The sequence below is a fragment of the Urocitellus parryii genome, chromosome 16, assembly GCF_045843805.1.
Source record: "Urocitellus parryii isolate mUroPar1 chromosome 16, mUroPar1.hap1, whole genome shotgun sequence".
In the NCBI taxonomy this organism is placed as follows: domain Eukaryota; kingdom Metazoa; phylum Chordata; class Mammalia; order Rodentia; family Sciuridae; genus Urocitellus; species Urocitellus parryii.
The window spans coordinates 19,742,219-19,759,832 of NC_135546.1; the positions used below are offsets into that span (position 1 = coordinate 19,742,219).

The 17,614-nt window shown below is 53.4% G+C and overlaps 1 protein-coding gene across 1 annotated transcript; it reads left to right on the plus strand.

Moving 5' to 3' along the window:
- The first annotated feature begins 7,412 nt into the window (after positions 1 to 7,412).
- Positions 7,413 to 16,724, plus strand: Rpn1 (ribophorin I). Its single transcript, XM_026410912.2, has 10 exons — positions 7,413 to 7,736; positions 9,656 to 9,720; positions 9,982 to 10,288; positions 11,665 to 11,874; positions 13,216 to 13,408; positions 13,883 to 13,982; positions 14,776 to 14,914; positions 15,003 to 15,122; positions 15,459 to 15,704; positions 16,328 to 16,724. Exons 1-10 carry the CDS (start codon positions 7,479 to 7,481, stop codon positions 16,508 to 16,510), a joined length of 1,821 nt encoding a protein of 606 aa, XP_026266697.1. The 5' UTR covers positions 7,413 to 7,478; the 3' UTR covers positions 16,511 to 16,724.
- The last annotated feature ends 890 nt before the right edge of the window (positions 16,725 to 17,614 follow it).

A 17,614-nucleotide genomic window follows, 5' to 3' on the forward strand; every position in this document is an offset into this window, starting at 1 on the left:
CCTGAGCGAATCAGAACAGTGGCCCGGGGGCTGGGGTGGTGGCTCAGTGGGAGGGCGAGCTACAGGCCCCGATAGTGGGACCCTATGCATTTATTTATACTAGTGGTTCTGGGGAGTAAACCCAGGAACATTCGGGTTGAGTCTGGTCTTTTTCAAATTTCTAAAATTTTTGAGCCAGGGTTTCATGACGTTGCTGAGGCTGGCCTCCAATTTGTGATCCTCCTGCCTCAGCCTCCTGACATGTTGGGCTTGCCTTTTATTTGTTCTTATTAATCATACATGACGGTAGAATGTATTTTGACATATTATACAGATGTTCCTGCTCACCAGGAACAAAAGATAAACCCCAAAGTTATTCCCATATATGGGGTATCACTTCTCATTCTTCTGGTTGTACATGATGTAGAATTACATTTTTTTTTTTCAATCTTATTGGAGACATGATCTAGGTAAGTGTCCCAGGCTGGCCTTGAACTTAGTGATCCGGCTACCTCAGTCTCCTGAGCAGCCAGAATCACAGGTATACGCCACCAAGTCAGCTGTATGTCATATTTATGGCCTCTACAAACTTAAAGTGGTACATGAAATTAATTCCTCTAGTGTCAAAATTAATTTTACTAGTGTGAAAACTCAGCATGGCCAGTGGCTGACCATACTCACTGTGGAGGACTATTGTGACTTTGTCATTACTGTGACCCAAAGATCTGAAAAAAAAAAAAAAAAACAACTAGAAAAGTCTATTTGGCTCAGGATTTCAGAAGTCTCAATCCGTAGATGGCTGACTCCATGGCAGAAGAGCCCACCATTTTTGTTTGGGGCGGGGGACACTCCATTATCTAAACCATAACAAGGTTGAACACTTGTTTCCTATTTAAATCCACAACTCAAAATCAATGTTGAGCTGGGCTTGGTGGCACTCACTTGCTATCCCAGCAACTTGGGAGGCTGAGGCAGGAGGATCGCAAGGTGGAGGCCAGCCTCCGCCGTTTAGCAAGGTCCTGAGCCACTCAGCAAGACCCTGTCTCTAAATAAAATATAAAAGGTACTGGGGACGGGGCTCAGGGGTTAAGTGTCCCTGAATTCAATCCCTAGTACCAAAAAATAAAAATAAAACAATAAAATAAATGCTGAAACTGCTTTGGTTTTTCAAAAATATTTATTTTTTAGTTATAGGTGGACACAATATTTTACTTGGTGCTGAGGATGGAACCCAGTGCCCCACACTTGCTGGGCGCGAGCGCTCTAGCCCTGAGCTACAACCTCAGCTCTGGTTTGATTTTTTTTAAGCATTGGAAACACCCTTCTGGAAGACTCCAAGGCAAGACTTGGCTCAAACTCTAATTCAGTCGTTTAATTCAATGCTACCACTGTTCCCATGATGCTAACCGTAAAAGCCTAAGATACAATATGTGCACTTCTAGCAGAAAAAGTCACTGAGAATATGTGCACTTCTAGCAGAAAAGCATTCCTCTGATCAACAAATATCTTGAATATTTTCAAGGCCTGATCTCTTGTCCATCCTCTAGCTTCCCACAAACAACTCCATCCAGCTTCCAAGAGGGCTCGGGCTAGGAATCTGCAGTTCTTTGCAGCAAGCACTATAGGAGTGGCCTTGAAACTTTTATCCTTGCAAACTGAATTTCATCTTTTCAAATATTTTGGAAGAAAGCCGGGTCCAGTGGCACAGGCCTGTAAATCCAAAAAGCTGGGGAGGCTGAGGCAGGAGGATCATGAGTTGGAGGCCAGCCTCAGCAGTGGCGAGGCCCTGAGCAACTCAGGGAGACGCTGTCTCAAGTAAAATACAAATTAGGGATGGGGCTGGGGCTCAGGGATGGAGTGTCCCTGAGTTCAATCCCTGGTACCATTTCCTCCCATCCCCCTTTCCCCTTCTTAGTATGCGACACAAAGCTCAGAGACACCTTTATGTGGTGCTGAGGATGGAACCCAGTGCCTCCCACGTGCTAGGTGAGCGCTCCACCCCTGAGCCCCAGCCCTAGGTGGGTCTTACTGTTTAATAACGTGAACAATCAGGGCGCAATGGCGCATGCCCCAATCCCAGCGACTTGGGAGGCTGAGGCAGGAGGATCCCAAGCTGGAGGCCAGCCTCAGCAATTTATCAAAAGTCAAAAACAAAACAAAACAAAACACAGAGGCCTGGGGAGGTGGCCCCGTGGTCAAGCCCCAGTGGGTTCCAGCTCCAGCATTTCCTGTGCCCAGCTCCCTGCGCTACACTGTCCTCCACTTGGAGCTGTTCCCGTGGGCACCAAGGGACCCGCCGAGGGCCAACCCTCACAGGTCAGCACAGCTTTTATTCGGGAACCGAGGGACCCCTCGGATGGACCCCATTTTCCTGGTGGAAAACGAGCCACCGGCCCGAGGGGGGGGGGTTTAGGCGTGGACAGGTGGCACTGACAGGTGACAGCAATGAGCCCGTCACTTTGCGCTCCCGACTGACTGCGCCAGGCCGAGGGGCTGGGGTCCGTGGTCAGCGCCTGATGGCGATGGCCTCCCCGGGCCGCCCTGTCCCTAGGAGGGGACCCGCGCACCGCCCTCCCCTCGTTCCTCCCCCGGGGCCACACCGCGTGGGGGCGTGGCATGTTCCACGTCCCACGTCCCCATCGGTACGTCCCCGCTTTAAACGCAGGGAGACGCAGATGTCCCCGGGGAAAGTCCCCCGCGTCCTGGTGTCGTGGCCACAGAGGTCCCCTGCCGTCCGCGGCTCTGGGCAGCTGGGAGGGGACACCGCCCGACGCCCCGCGATGGGGCGCGACGAGCCACCCAGGCCAACCCACCGCGGCCCGGCCCGGCCCCACCAGCGCGGGCGGAGCCCCCGAGCGCCGCCTCCCCGGCCGCGGGCGGCCGCCATCTTGCCGCGTGGGCCCCGCGCCCGCCCGGAAGCGCCCGGGGACGCCGCGGCGCCGCGCTGGGACCCGACACCCACGCCGCGCCCGGGTCACCGCGCTTCCCGGAAACGAAGAAACGAAGACTCCCAACCCCCTCGGGGTCTCGCGCAGCCCGACCTGCGGCAGCCATGATGGACGGCGAACGCCGCCACTTCCGGAGCCCCCTGCTGACGTCCCCAGGGAGGGACGAGCCAACGCAGCGACTCCAGCGCTCTCTGGCGGCCGTGCTGCCGCAATGGCTCTGTCTTTGACCCCGTGGGGCTTCTGCTTCCGGGTCGGCGGTGAACGCCGTCCAAGGGGCGGGGTTGGGTTAGTTGCCTGGGGCGGGGTCTGAGCTGGCGCGGTGGGCAGGGGGAGGGTCCGAGCATGCGCATTGGGCAGGGGGCGAGGTCGGAGTTTGCGCATTGGGCACGGACGGGGCCTGGCTGAGGGCGGGGCCCGGGGCGGGGCTAGAGGGCCTAGAGATGCAGAGCTGGGCTTCCAAACTTGTTTTCTTTGCAGGGCTTCGGGTCTGAACTTGCGCATTGGGCAGTGGCGGAGCCTGGCTGAGGGCGGGGCCTGGCTGAGGGCGGGGCCCGGGGCGGGGCTAGCGGGCCTAGAGATGCAGAGCTGGGCTTCCAAACTTGTTTTCTTTGCAGGGCTTCGGGTCTGAACTTGCGCATTGGGCAGGGGCGGAGCCTGGGTGAGGGCAGGGCCTATCTGAGGGCGGGGCATGGGGCGGGGCTAGAGGGCCTAGAGATGCAGAGCTGGGTTTCCAAACTTGTTTTTTTTGCAGGGCTTCCGGTCTGAACTTGCACATTGGGCAGGGGCGGGGCCTGGCTGAGGGCGGGGCCTGGCTGAGGGCGGGGCCTGGCTGAGGGCGGGGCCTGGCTGAGGGCGTGGCCAGTGGGCCTAGAGATGAGTTTCCAAACTGTTTTTTTTTTTTTAAATAATATTTAATTTAAATAAATTTTATTTTTAAAATTCATACTTTCGGGGCTGGGGCTCAGAGGTAGAGCGCTTGCCTAGCATGTGTGAGTCACTGGGTTCGATTCTCAGCACCATATAAATATAAATAAAATAAAGGTCCATTGACAACTCAATAATACTTTTAAAAAATAATAAAATACATGATTTTCTTTTAAAAATACATAAAAATGCAGTGCATTGTAATTCTTATTAAACATATAGAACACAATTTTTCATATTTCTGTATATAAAGTATGCTCACACCAATTCATGTCTTAAGATCTGGACTTTGGATAATAATGATCATCACATTCCACCATCATTAATAACCCCCTGCCCCTCCCTTCCCCTCCCACCTCTCTGCCTTTATCTAGAGTTCCTCTATTCCTGCCATGCTCCCCCTCCCTACCCCATTATGGGTCAGTCACCTTATATCAGAGAAAACATTCGGCATTTTATTTTTTTAGATTGGCTAACTCCACTTAGCATTATCTTCTCCAATGCCATCCATTTACCTGCAAATGCCATGATTTTATTCTCTTTTAGTGCTGAGTAATATTCCATTGTATATACATGCCACTTTTTTTTTTTTTTATCCATTCGTCCACTGAAGGGCATCTAGGTTGGCTCCACAGTTTAGCTATTGTGAATTTTGGTGCTATAAACACTGATGTGGCTGTGTCCCTGTAGTATGCTGTTTTTAAGTCCTTTGGGTATAAACTGAGGAGAGGGATAGCTGAGTCACATGGTGATTCCATTTCCAGATTTCCAGGGAATCTCCCTACTGCTTTCCATATTGGCTGCACTGATTAGCAGTCCCACCAGCAGTGTATGAGTGTGCCTTTTCCCCACATCCTCGCCAACACTTATTGTGGTTTGACTTCATAATAGCTGCCCTTCTGACTGGAGTGAGATGGTATCTTAGAGTGGTTTTGATTTGCATTTCTCTGATTGCTAGAGATGATGAACATTTTTTCATATGTTTGTTGATTGATTGTATATCCTCTTCTGAGAAGTGTCTGCTCAGGTTCTTGGCCCATTTTATTGGCTTATTATTATTAATTTTTTTTTGTGTGTGTGTGTGTTTAACTTTTTGAGATCTTTATATACCCTAGAGATTAGTGCTCTATCTGATGTGTGAGGGGTAAAAATTCACTCCCAAGATGTGGGCTCTCTATTCACCTCACAGATTGTTTCTTTTGCTGAGAAGAAACTTTTTAGTTTGCCTCGAGATGCAGAGCTGGGGTTCCAAACTTGTTAAGAAGTCTTTCACCGGGTTGATCGGTGGCAAAGCGCTGGATTAGCATGGGTGAGGCACTGGGTTCGATCCTCAGCAGCACATTAAAAATAGATAAATAAAAATAAAGAAATAAATACAAGAAAGGACTTTCTACTTGCCCCTCTTTACCCTCTTTATCCATGAGAGAGCAATATCTATTCTGCCAGAATTGAATAGGTTTTCAGATTACGGTGCAATGTGGGTTTTGGAGGAGGACAATTTTGGGCTGAACTGCTACACATGGTCTCTCTGATTTGGATTCTGGAGGTTGAAAAGAGTTGGACTGATCATTATTCTGGCAGCTTCCTTGGGATTGGTGGTGATCCAAGCCTCTGGGAGAGGCAAGAGAAGGGTGTGGAAAGAAGGAAACTGGGCCTTAGAAAGTACCTGGGGGGAGAAAGTTCGAAAGTTCAAAGCCAGCCTCAGCAACTAAGTTAGGCCCTCAGCAACTCAGCAAGACCCTGTCTCTAAATAAAACATAAAAAAGGGCTGGGGAATGTGGCTCAGTGGTTCAGAACCCTGGGTTCAATTCTGGGTACCCAAAACAGGAAAACAGATCCAGCTGGGTGTGGTGACTTATGCATACATATACCTCCAGCGGTTTGGGAGGCTGAGGCAGGAGGATCTCAAGTTTGAGGCCATCCTCCGCAATTTAGCAAGACTCTAAAAAAATGTTGAAGGTTCCTAAGATTTTTGCATGATAAAGAAACATTCCTCTTGTTTAACCCATTTTTTTTTTTTAAGGAGAGAGTGAGAGAGGAGAGAGAGAATTTTTAGTATTTATTTATTTTTTTTTAGTTCTCGGTGGACACAACATCTTTGTTGGTATGTAGTGCTGAGGATTGAACCCGGGTCGCACGCATGCAAGGCGAGTGCGCTACCACTTGAGCCACATCCCCAGCCCTGTTTAACCCATTTTTAAAAAAATTTTATAATACCAATTTATACTACATATGTCTATGCCTAATTTAAGTTGGGTTTCTGTTACTTGCTACCCAAAGAGCTTGGATTACAGTAGATTAGAATATGCATTTGGACTACGAAGTATTGTTGTGGACATTTTTTGATAGGCCACGGATGGGCTTTGTATTTGATTTAGTTTTACTGCCAGTGAGCACTAACTTTCCATCACAGGCGGGGGAATGTGGGGTTTCATTGATACACTAATGTGCAGAGTAGGAGTTATATGGACTTGATCTTCTCTACTTTTACTGAGTACTTAGAACACCCCAGACACAGTGGAAGAAAACAACCCTTGCTGTATACCTCTTTCTCATAAAAAAAAGGGTGTTCAGGCAATCGACAAGGAATAACAATGAAAAGAGATTAATTCTTTTATTTTGTGGACTCTCTCTCAGTTATGGCTTATCAGAAGTGATGTCCCTTTCTCTCTCTCTTTGGTACGGGTCATTTTACCACTAAGCTACATCCCTCCCCTCCACATTTTTTTTTTTAAGTTTGAAACAGGGCCTCCCTCAGTAGCTGAGGCTGGCCTCCAACTTGGCGATCCTCCTGCCACAGCCTCCCTAGTTGCTGAGACTACAGGTGTGCACCACCACGCCCGGCTTGATGTCCTTCTCTGAATGAATCACATCATTAGGAACAAAGTGTCACCATATCTGATGCCTGGAGTGATGTCAACCTTGAATCACGGTGGTGCCAGCCAGGATCCTCCAGGTGAGTGTAAACTTACTATTCCCTCCCGACCCCTTAGTAATTTCTAAACATTGTGGGGGAGATACTTTGAGACAATTTTAAGACAATCTTGGTTTCTGCGTAAGTTTTTATTTATTTATTTTTCTTTAAATCTGTGCTGAGGATGGAACCCAGGGCTTCCTATGCCAGGTAAGTGCTCTCCCTCTGTCTGAGCCACATCCCCAGGTTGGGTTCCCCAATTTTAGCTTCCCCTGGGAGCAAGCAAAGTTTGACTTAGTCTGAGCTAAATTTTATTATATCATGGAGCAAAAATACCAGAGAGCAGGGAGTTAATTAAGCAAGGGCTGTTGTTGCAGGAATAAAGTGAAGGGATGACCAGGAACAAAGCAGTGCGAGAAGAAGCACACAGAGAATTCTGAGGTTTCCAGTCAGGCGCCTAGGGGGGCAGCCCGGTTACCCTAGAGACGGGGAGGTTTGCAGTCAGGCGCCCTTAGGACAGCCCGGTTGCCGTGGAGACGGGGGGCCTTTCTAGCTGGGCTCCGCCCCGGTTGCCGGGGAGACGGGGTCCTTCCCAGCCGGGCGCCGCCATCTTGAGGCGCCCGCCGGGAGCCAATCAGCAGCTGCGTAGTGGCGGGAGGCTCCTGGAGGCGGGGCGCGGTGGCGGCGGCCTGGCGCTCAGCTCGGTCCGGGTCATGGAGGCGCCCGCCACCTCCCTGCTTCTGCTCCTGTGGCTCGGGGCCTGGGCCCCAGCTCCGGGCGGCGCCTCCCCGGAGGCCCAGCCGCTGGTGAACGAGGAGGTGCTGCGCACGGTGGACCTGAGCAGCCACCTGGCCAAGGTGACGGCCGAGCTGGTCCTGGCGCACGCGGGCGGCTCCTCGTCGCGGGTCACCTCTTTCGTCCTGGCCCTGGAGCCGGAACTGGAGGCCCGGCTGGCGCACCTGGGCGTGCAGGTGAGAGCGGACGCGCTGCTCCCGCCCGGCGGGGTCCCCTCCCCCCCCCGGGGTCCCCGGGTCCCCGGGTCCCCGCCGCCGGGGCCACGTCATCACGCGCCTCCTGGGCGGCTCCTCGGGTGACCTCGGGGCCCGGCGCGTGGCCTCCCCGCCGCAGGGCGACGACCGTAAACCTGGGAGCCCCCGCAGGCTGACCGGGGGCCTCGAGGCGGCGGCCCGAGTGGACCCCACGCAGCCTCCCCTTCCTCCCCTTCGGGTCCAGCCTGGGTACTCCCCGGTCCTCGGGCGCGACCAGCGGAGAGATGGCAGGGGCCTGGGACCCAAGGCGTCGCACCCCTTGGCGAGCCCCGCGCACCGGGGGGGGGGGGGAGGTCCCGTGCCATTGCCCAGGATTTTCTGTGAGTTGTCGAGGCTGGCCTCTACCTTGCGATCCTCCCGTCTCGGCCTCCCACCTGGCTGGGACTCCAGGTGTGGCCCCCGCAGCGCCGTGTCACCCAGAGGTTTCTTCTGCAAAGACGCCTCCAAACTTCAGCTTGAGCTCCCACTCAAGTTCAAGGACGCGAACGTCCAACCTCATTCTTTTCTTCATTATTTTTTTTAAATTTAAAAAAGAAAACATTCTTTTTAGTGAAAGCCCACCAGGGGTTCATGATGTCACAGTACAAATAGATCACAGCGGGAGACCCGCCCTCCTGTCATCCAGTTGGACAGTGATGACAGGCTGGGTGGCTCTACTTAATTCATGTCTGGCTTTTAAAATGTATTGTTGCGAGCTTTATGGTTTTTTTTTTTAGTTAATAGTTGCCTTCTTTTTTTTTTTCAAATATTCATTTTTTTACCTGTAGTTGGACACAATATCTTTATTTTATTTATCTATTTTTTTATGTAGTGCTGAGGGTCGAACCCAGGGCCTCACACATACTGAGCCCCAACCCCAGCCCCCCATCTTTGTTTAAAATATAATTTGTATATAAAAAGCTGCAGGTTAGGGCTGGAGTTGTAGCTCAGTGGGAGCGCACTCGCCCTCATAAGTCGGGGTTCGATTCCTGGCACCCCTTATAAATAAGCAAATTAAAAAAAAAAATAGAGGTCCATCAACAACTAAAAAAACCAAAATTTAAATGCTGCAGAGAGTTCATGCAGTTTGGTGGCTCTGCACTGATGTCACATTGGGTTACAATGATCACCATTCATTTTTTTTGTTTTTCTTTTGTCCCTTTTGAATTTGCATTAGGTGTTTAAAGTACATTCTCACTTTTGAGGTGCAGGTGTTCTGTGGCAGGGAGAAGTCCGAAGTCTGGGACTTTGTGTTTAACAACACACATGAGGTCTCACCGTGAGGGGTCACCTTTGACTGCCTTGGTGGCTGTGAGGTAGGCCCGTTTGGGGATATGACACCTGCAGTTGCTAGACACAGTGGTGCCCACCTGTCATCCCAGCAGCTCGGGAGGCTGAGGCAGGAGGATCGCAAGGTGGAGGCCAGCCTCAACCACTTAGCGAGTCCCTGAGCCACTCAGTGAGACCCTGTCTTTAAATAAAATATAAAAAGGGCTGGGGACGGGGCTGAGGGGTTAAGCGCCCCTGGGTTGTATCTATTATCTCATTAAAATGCTATTTATTTTCTGTGCCTCTGCATATTTGAATGCAGGAAGGAGCTTTTGGAAAGTGCTATGTTTCAGGTAGAAAAAAAGAAACCCTGGGACTCGGGGTGCAGCTCAGTGGGGGGACACTTGCTGGTGTGGGAGGCGCCGGGCTCCAACCCCAGCTCAGCCCCAAAAACAGTCTCCTGACATGAAACTTGAACCTTTCAAAAGTTTGAAGACTTCATGATGAACGTTCTGGGGTCCTTGGTCAGTTGTCGCCTGAAATTTGAAAAACCAAGATACAGGAAAGAATGACCTTTTTTTTTCCTGTTCTAGGTAAAGGGAGAAGAGGAGGAAGAGAACAATCTAGAAGTCCGGGAAACCAAAATTAAGGGCAAAAGGTAAGCTTGCAATGTTTGAGGTCCATTTCTTTTTGGGGAGGTTCCTGGGGATGGAACCTAGGGGTGCTTAACCCCTGAGCTCCATCCCCAGCCCCTTTTTCTATTTTCTTTAGAGACAGGGTCTCCCTGAGTGGCTGAGGGCTTTTGCACTTTTGCTGAGGCTGGCCTCCACCTTGCGATCCTCCGGCCTCAGCCTCCTGAGCTGCTGGGCATGGCCACCTGCCAGGTGACCTTCATCTTTTGGCTTCTTTTTTCTTCCAGCGGGAGATTCTTCCTGGTCAAGCTCCCCGTCGCCCTGGACCCTGGGGCCAAGATCTCCCTTGTGGTGGAGACCGTGTACACCCACGTGCTTCAGCCCTACCCGACGCAGATCACCCAGTCGGAGAAGCAGCTGGTGGTGTTTGAGGGCAACCATTATTTCTACTCCCCCTACCCCACCAAGACCCAGACCATGCGCGTCAAGCTGGCCTCGCGCAACGTGGAGAGCTACACCAAGCTGGGCAACCCCACGCGCTCGGAGGACATGCTGGACTATGGGCCTTTCCAGAACATTCCTGCCTACAGTCAGGTGGGTCGCCCAGCCCTGCCCTGCCCTGCCCTCCTCAGGCCTCCTTTAGAGACAGGGTCTCGCTGAGTTGCTCAGGGCCTCGCTGAGTTTATGAGACTGGCCTCCACCTTGAGATCCTCCTGCCTCAGCCTCCAGAGCTGTTCGGATTCCAGGCGTGCACCACCATTCCCAGCTCTTCATTTGTGCTTTTTTTAAAATTTTTTTTACTTGTTGATGGAAGTTTATTAATCATTTATTTATATGCCGTGCTGAGACTCGAAGCCAGTGCCTCTACACTGCGCCCAGCCCCAGGAACCCAAGTCTCAGTGAAGCACACCCCTCCCACAGGGACTGTTCGTGGGGGGTGGGTGGAAATCTGAAATGACTGTTTCGACCTTCCCCAGAGTTTTCCACTTCCTGGGAAGTGACCTGTCAGAGTCCGTGTCTCCTTTTGACAGCACGATGGAGGCTGGGGGTGGCATTGGAGAGTGGAAATGGGGGCTGGCGGGGAAGCGAGGCATTCTGGGTAGGAGGGCTGGAGGGACAGAGGCCACAGGGAGTTTCATGGGGTGGCTGGGGCCTTGGGGCTGGGACTCCGACAAGAGGAAGCAGGTGAGGCTGAAGAAGCTCTTGTTATTTTGAAAAATTGTAAATGTGCGAAAAGACTTCTTTGCTGGAATATCTTAGGGCACACATTGGGGGTCATCTGTGGCATCATTTGGAGTGATGGCAGGTCATTTTACCTCCACATCATTTCTAAAAAAGCGAGGATGTTTTAAATATTAATGATTCCTTTGGTTGCATGTGGTGGCCCATGATTGTCATCCCAGGGGTCCCGGAGGCTGAGGCAGGAGGATCACAAGGTGGAGGCCAGCCTCAGCCACTGAGTGAGGCCCTGAGCCACTCAGGGAGACCCTGTCTCTAAAGAAAATAGAAAAAGGGCTGGGGACGGGGCTCAGGGGTTAAGCACCCCTGGGTTCAATCCCTGGGACCAAAATTAAAAAAAAAAAAAAAAGTCAAATGATATTCACATTGGAACTTAAGTGATTCAGGGTATCATTTTTCCAATTAGTAACAATATTGCGAACATTTCTTTCTACCAAGAAGTCCCAGTAAACATTTTAAAATGTCGCATCCATCACCTACGTCATAATTCACTAAATGCTGTGGCGCTCGCCTGTCATCCCAGCAACTTGGGAGGCTGAGGCAGGAGGATCGAAAGGTGGAGGCCAGCCTCGGGAATTTAGTGAGACCCTCAGCAACTTAGCGAGACCCTGTCTTAAAGGGGCAGGGCCACCGTGCTCAGTGGTAGAGCGTTCCAGAAGGTCCCCAGTCATCTGTGCTGTCTGGGTGTTGGTGTTCCCAGAGCTTTGACCGCTGCTTCCCTTCCCGCCCAGGATCCCTTCAAAGTCCACTACGAGAACAACAACCCGTTCCTGACCATCACCAGCATGACCCGGGTCATCGAGGTCTCCCACTGGGGGAACATCGCCGTGGAGGAGAACGTGGACCTCAAGCACACGGGCGCCGTGCTCAAGGGGCCCTTCTCCCGCTACGACTACCAGAGGCAGCCCGACAGCGGCATATCCTCCATCCGCTCCTTTAAGGTATGGAGGGCCCCTGGGACGCCGGGAGAGGCTGACGTCATTGTCTCGCCTTCGGAAACGAAGACAAATATAGTTGTTGGAAATTGTGGGCGCAGTGGCGCACGCCTATCATTCCAGCGGCTGGGGAGGCTGAGGCAGGAGGATCGCAAGGTGGAGGCCAGCCTCAGCCATTTAGATCTGTCTAAAAAGGGCTGGGGACAGGGCTCTGTGGTGAAGCACCCCTGGGCTCCATCCCCAGTACCAAGAAATGAAAAGAGAGAAACTGACTGATGCTCAAGTAGCCGAGTGACAGTGTGAGAAGCCATTTATATAAATGACCATGTTTTCTAAGGAATCTGTGACACAGGAGGACACTGTGACTGTACCACTGTCCACAGTATCGTGCTGACAGTTTTACGTGTCTCTTTTTTCTTTTTTCCAAAATATACGTGTGTGTGTGTGTGTGTGTACATATATATTTGTGTTTTAGTTGTCTGTGGGCACAATACTTTTATTATTATTATTTTTTTGATATTTATTTTTTAGTGGGACACAATATCTCTATTTACTTATTTTTAATGTGGTGCTGAGGATCGAACCCAGGGCCTCGCATGTGCTAGGCGAGCGCTCTACCGCTGAGCCACCACCCCCAGCCCCTGAAAAACATTTTTATAAACTTAAATATTGTCCAGGGACCCACCCTGGGACCAAAGGTGTGACATTCCCCCTCCCCCATTATTAAAATATCAAAATATACTCACAGATTTGCATCATAAAATAAGAATAATTCCTTCCAAGACCTTACACCTAGTCATTCGTGGTCATTTCTTTTATGTCTAATTTCTATCTCTTTGGAAAATAACTATAGTAAGATTATTATTATGAATTATTATTATTATTAATTATTATTATTATTTTTTTTTTGCTACTGGGTATTGAACCCCAGAGGTGCTTACTCACTGAGCCACATCTCTGGTCCCTTTTCTATTCTATTTAGAGACAGGGTCTCGCTGAGTTGCTGAGGACCTTGCTAAGTGGCTGAGGCTGGCCTCCACCTTGCGATCCTCCTGCCTCAGCCTCCCAAGCCGCTGGGATGACAGGCGTGGGCCACCATACCCACCTCCAAATCTGCTTTATTTCCTGTTTTAGAAGAGTTTGTTTATTTAGCATTGTAGACTGAGAAGTAGATGCAATTTCTAGAAATTTCGAAGCTTTGGGGCGGCGGGGGAGTCAGATCCTTACGGCTGTTGATGGTTTGGGGCTGTTGAACTAAGTTCTAGTGAGGATCTTGGTCCCGAAGACGATCCTGAGGTTCAGAGCACTCCCCTGGAGTGTTGAGCAGGGCCGTCTCCTCCCTTGCAGACCATCCTGCCCGCTGCCGCCCAGGACGTGTACTACCGGGATGAGATCGGCAACGTGTCCACCAGCCACCTCCTCATCCTGGACGACTCTGTGGAGATGGAGATCCGGCCTCGCTTCCCCCTCTTCGGAGGATGGAAGACCCACTACATCGTCGGCTACAACCTCCCGAGCTACGAGTACCTCTATAACTTGGGTCAGTGTCCATGTCCATGGGGATTGGTGCCTAACCCCTGAGCCCCGTCCCCAGCCCCTTTTTCTATTTTATTTAGAGACAGGGTCTCCCTGAGTGGCTTAGGGCCTCGCTAATTTGCTGAGGCTGGCCTCCACCTTGCGATCCTCCTGCCTCAGCCTCCTGAGCCGCTGGGATCACAGACACGCACCCCGACTCCTGGCTAACGTGTTCCTTATGTAACTTCTCTCAGGACAGCGGCACCTGGCCCTTTTCTGTTGCTCCTTGCAGCAGGAGGCTTGGTTTGGGGTGGCCTTGGCCACGTCTCGGACCCCTGCTTCAGTATCGGGTTCATCCACCCCCTGTGCCTCCGCAGCGCCGCGCCTTGACACAGTCTTCTCTGCCTTCTGTGGGGCAGGAGGGCGGCCACACCCCCTGCTGGCCCCCCGCTGGCCCCTCCTGTGGCTCAGGCCCTGCTGTGCTGGCTCTGTCCCCCAGGCGACCAGTACGCTCTCAAGATGAGGTTCGTGGACCACGTGTTCGACGAGCAGGTGATCGACTCCCTCACGGTGAAGATCATCCTCCCCGAGGGCGCCAAGTGAGTGCCCGTCCCCGACACCCGCCTCCTCCTGGCTCCCCCTGGTGCCTAAACCACGGGCCGTGTCCCGGGCCTAGTAGGTGCTCATCTAACAGCTTTGACTGAGTGATGCATGTGCCACGTCCTGTGGGGCGCTCTGTTCAGGTCCCGAGCAGGCAGCGAGGGCGTCTGGAGGGGACAGACACAAATAGACAGCTGGGGCTCAGCGGGCACCCACAGCCATGACGGGCAGCAGGGACCCCGAACAAGCTCGGCACGTCCATCATATAGGTCTGACCATCAGAAGGACGGACTGTGAGGGAGTTTCTGCGACAAGAACAGAACCATAGTGAGGGAGGAAACAGCCACTTAGAACTGTCACCTGGCACCCAGCTGGCCTGGGAACCCAGGGTTAAGAGAGCCGGGCCCGTGGCCCACGCCTGTCCTCCCAGCAACTTGGGAGGCTGAGGCAGGAGGATCATGATTTGGAGGCCAGCCTCAGCCACTCAGCAAGACCCTGTCTCTAAATGAAAGATAAAAAGGGCTGGGGCTGGGGCTCGGTGGCAGAGCGCTGGCCTGGCACAGGTGAGGCCTGGGCTCCGTCCTCAGCCCTTTTTAGATTTTATTTAGAGACAGATTCTCCCTGAGTTGGTGAGGCTGGCCTCCAAATCATGATCCTCCTGCCTCAGCCTCCTGAGTCGCTGGGATCCTGGCATGGGCCACCGCCCCAGCTCCCTTGGCCTTGGACTTCTCGGCCACCTGCCCCCTCAGGGCCATTGGTGTGAGGCTCTGTCGTGTCCCCATCTGCCCCCAGGAACATCCAGGTGGACAGTCCCTACGAGATCAGCCGGGCCCCGGATGAGCTGCACTACACCTACCTGGACACCTTCGGGCGCCCCGTGATCGTCGCCCACAAGAAGAACCTGGTGGAACAGCACATCCAGGACCTCGTGGTGAGTGTGGCCGCTGCCCCCAGGCGGGCCTGCCTCCGAGCCCCCTGGCCGCAGCCCTGAGCCGTGTCCCTGCGCCCTGTGCCCCCAGGTGCACTACACCTTCAACAAGGTGCTGATGCTGCAGGAGCCCCTGCTGGTGGTGGCCGCCTTCTACGTGCTCTTCTTCACCGTCATCATCTACGTGCGCCTCGACTTCTCCATCACCAAGGTACCCAGCCACTCCTCGGCGGCTGAGGCTGGCCTCCAACTTGGGATCCTCCTGCCTCAGCCTCCCAAGGGGCTGGGCTCACAGGTGTGGCCACCAGGCCCGGCTGAGTCTGTTCAAGAAGATTCTTTGAACGTCCTAGATTTGACCTGAAGGCCTTGATTTTTATTTATTGTCACACGATGCTGAGATTGGAACCCAGGGCCTCCCACGGGCCAGGCCAGCGCTCTGCCACCTGTCAGTGTCCTGTGCGCGACTCTGGCCTGACTGGGCGGGGGCCGTGGGCATCGCTGGGGAGCTGAGGTCCGGGTGGTCAGGAGCCCCTGTCCCCTGCTGCAGGACCCGGCTGCGGAGGCCAGGATGAAGGTGGCCTGCATCACGGAGCAGGTCCTGAGCCTGGTGAACAAGAGGCTGGGCCTCTACCGCCACTTCGACGAGACCGTCAACAGGTACAAGCAGTCGCGCGACGTGTCCACGCTCAACAGCGGCAAGAAGGGCCTAGAGACGGAGCACAAGGCCCTGAGCAGCGAGATCGCCCTGCTGCAGTCGCGCCTCAAGACCGAGGGCTCCGACCTCTGCGACCGGGTGAGTGGCCCTCGGGATCCTTCCACCGTCCATCTGGGGTGATGGCGCAGCGGCCGGGGACCGTGGGAAGCCGGGTCTGGGTGGTGAGCGGGCCTGGGGGGCGCTCTGTGGCCTCTCTAGCGCTGTCTGTGCTGGTGGCCGAGAACCCAGAGGTGAGCCAGGCTCAGGGCACTCCCAGCCGCTTGGGAGGCCGAGGCAGGAGGATCACAAGTTGGAGGCCGGCCTCCACCACTTAGTGACACCCTGTCTCTAAATAAAAAAAGGGCTGTGGACGGGGCTCTGTGGTGAACATATTGTATTTAGAGATGGGGTCTCACTGAGTTGCTGAGGCTGGCCTCCAACTCGGGATCCTCCTGCCTCGGCCTCCCGGGCTGCTGGGATGACAGGCGTGGCCACGGCGCCTGGTGCTTGCTGGGCTTTGTGAAGAGGTGAAGGAGGCCCGCCGTCCTCCGCAGCCTGCCCCTCTGTTCAGGTCTGAAAGCCCCAGCCTGCCCCAGGGCCTTTGCACATGCAGGCCCGCCTGGGGGGGAGCGGCCGCACTCACCAGCTGGTGGCTGCTCCTTCCAAGCTCCAGTTCTGGGGGCCCAGGAAGTGGTGACCCTGCCCCGTTGTCACCCCCCCAGGTGAGCGAGATGCAGAAGCTGGACGCGCAGGTGAAGGAGCTGGTGCTGAAGTCAGCCGTGGAGGCCGAGCGGCTGGTGGCCGGCAAACTCAAGAAGGACACCTACATCGAGAACGAGAAGCTCATCTCAGGGAAGCGGCAGGAGCTGGTCACCAAGATCGACCACATCCTGGACGCCCTGTAGCCCTGCTGCCCCGAGCCCGGGCGTGTGGAGGCTGGGGAGGGAGGCTGAGGACCGGCCTCGAAGAGGCCGCCAACTGTCATTTGCTAAAGGTCTTCAGGGAAGAGAAGCCGGCTCTGCCTCAGGCACTGCAAGAAGCTGTCCCCTGTCCCTAAATTACACCCTTTTCTTTTTTTTAAAACTTTCAAAAGAATCTTATTAAACCCGAACATGTTTGTGTTTTGAACAAAAGGCCTTCTCAGTTGTGATTGGGCGTGGCGTTCTGGTGCTGGGTGGGTTCGCAGCCACCAGCACCCGGGTGTCAGGGCCTTGTCCCCAGCCCTTTCTATATTTTTATTTATGACAGGGTCTCACTGAGTTGCTTAGTGACACACCAAATTGCTGAGGCTGGCCTCCACCTTGGGAGCCTCCTGCCTCAGCCTCCAGCATCGCTGGGATTATAGGCCTGTACCGCTGCACCCAGCCAGGGATGGTTCCTAGAGACAGTTGTCAGTCCAATGACCCAACTTGTAGTCACAAAGTGACTGTCCTGTGAGGAAGGTGTCCAGGGAGTACTGGACTTCATCTGGGTCGGGAGGGGAGGGAGGGAAGGTTTCCCTAAAGGAGCGATGACCCCCATAGGAGATGCAGGTGGAAGGATAGTGGGCTCCAGGCAGGTGCAAAGGCCCTGGGGCAGGTTGCTGCTTTCAGACCTGAAGGAATCCACAAGATGAGGTAGAGGGCAGCAGAGGAGCTCAGAGTGCCCCAGGGCTTCCCCTTAGAATCAGGAGGACCAGGCCTGGGGGACACACACTTAGGGTCATATTCTGGCTGACGACACTGAAGCCCCAAGGTTGGTGGGACAGAGACCCAGAGCCTGCTGTGACCATCCAGGCAAAAGCTGGTATTTTGGGCAAGGATGGATGGAGCTGAGGACCTCGGGCAGAGAAACTGACAGTGCCAAGTGACTGTCCTGTTCCCTCTACCTGGGGTTAACCCCACCCACTTCTTGCTTATCCTTCAGGAAACTGGAATCTGTGATCAGTAAACTCAGAACGAACGCTTTGGGTGGGTGGGGAGGCTGGGGCCGGAGGATCACAAGTTGGAGGCCAGCCTCGGCAATTGAGC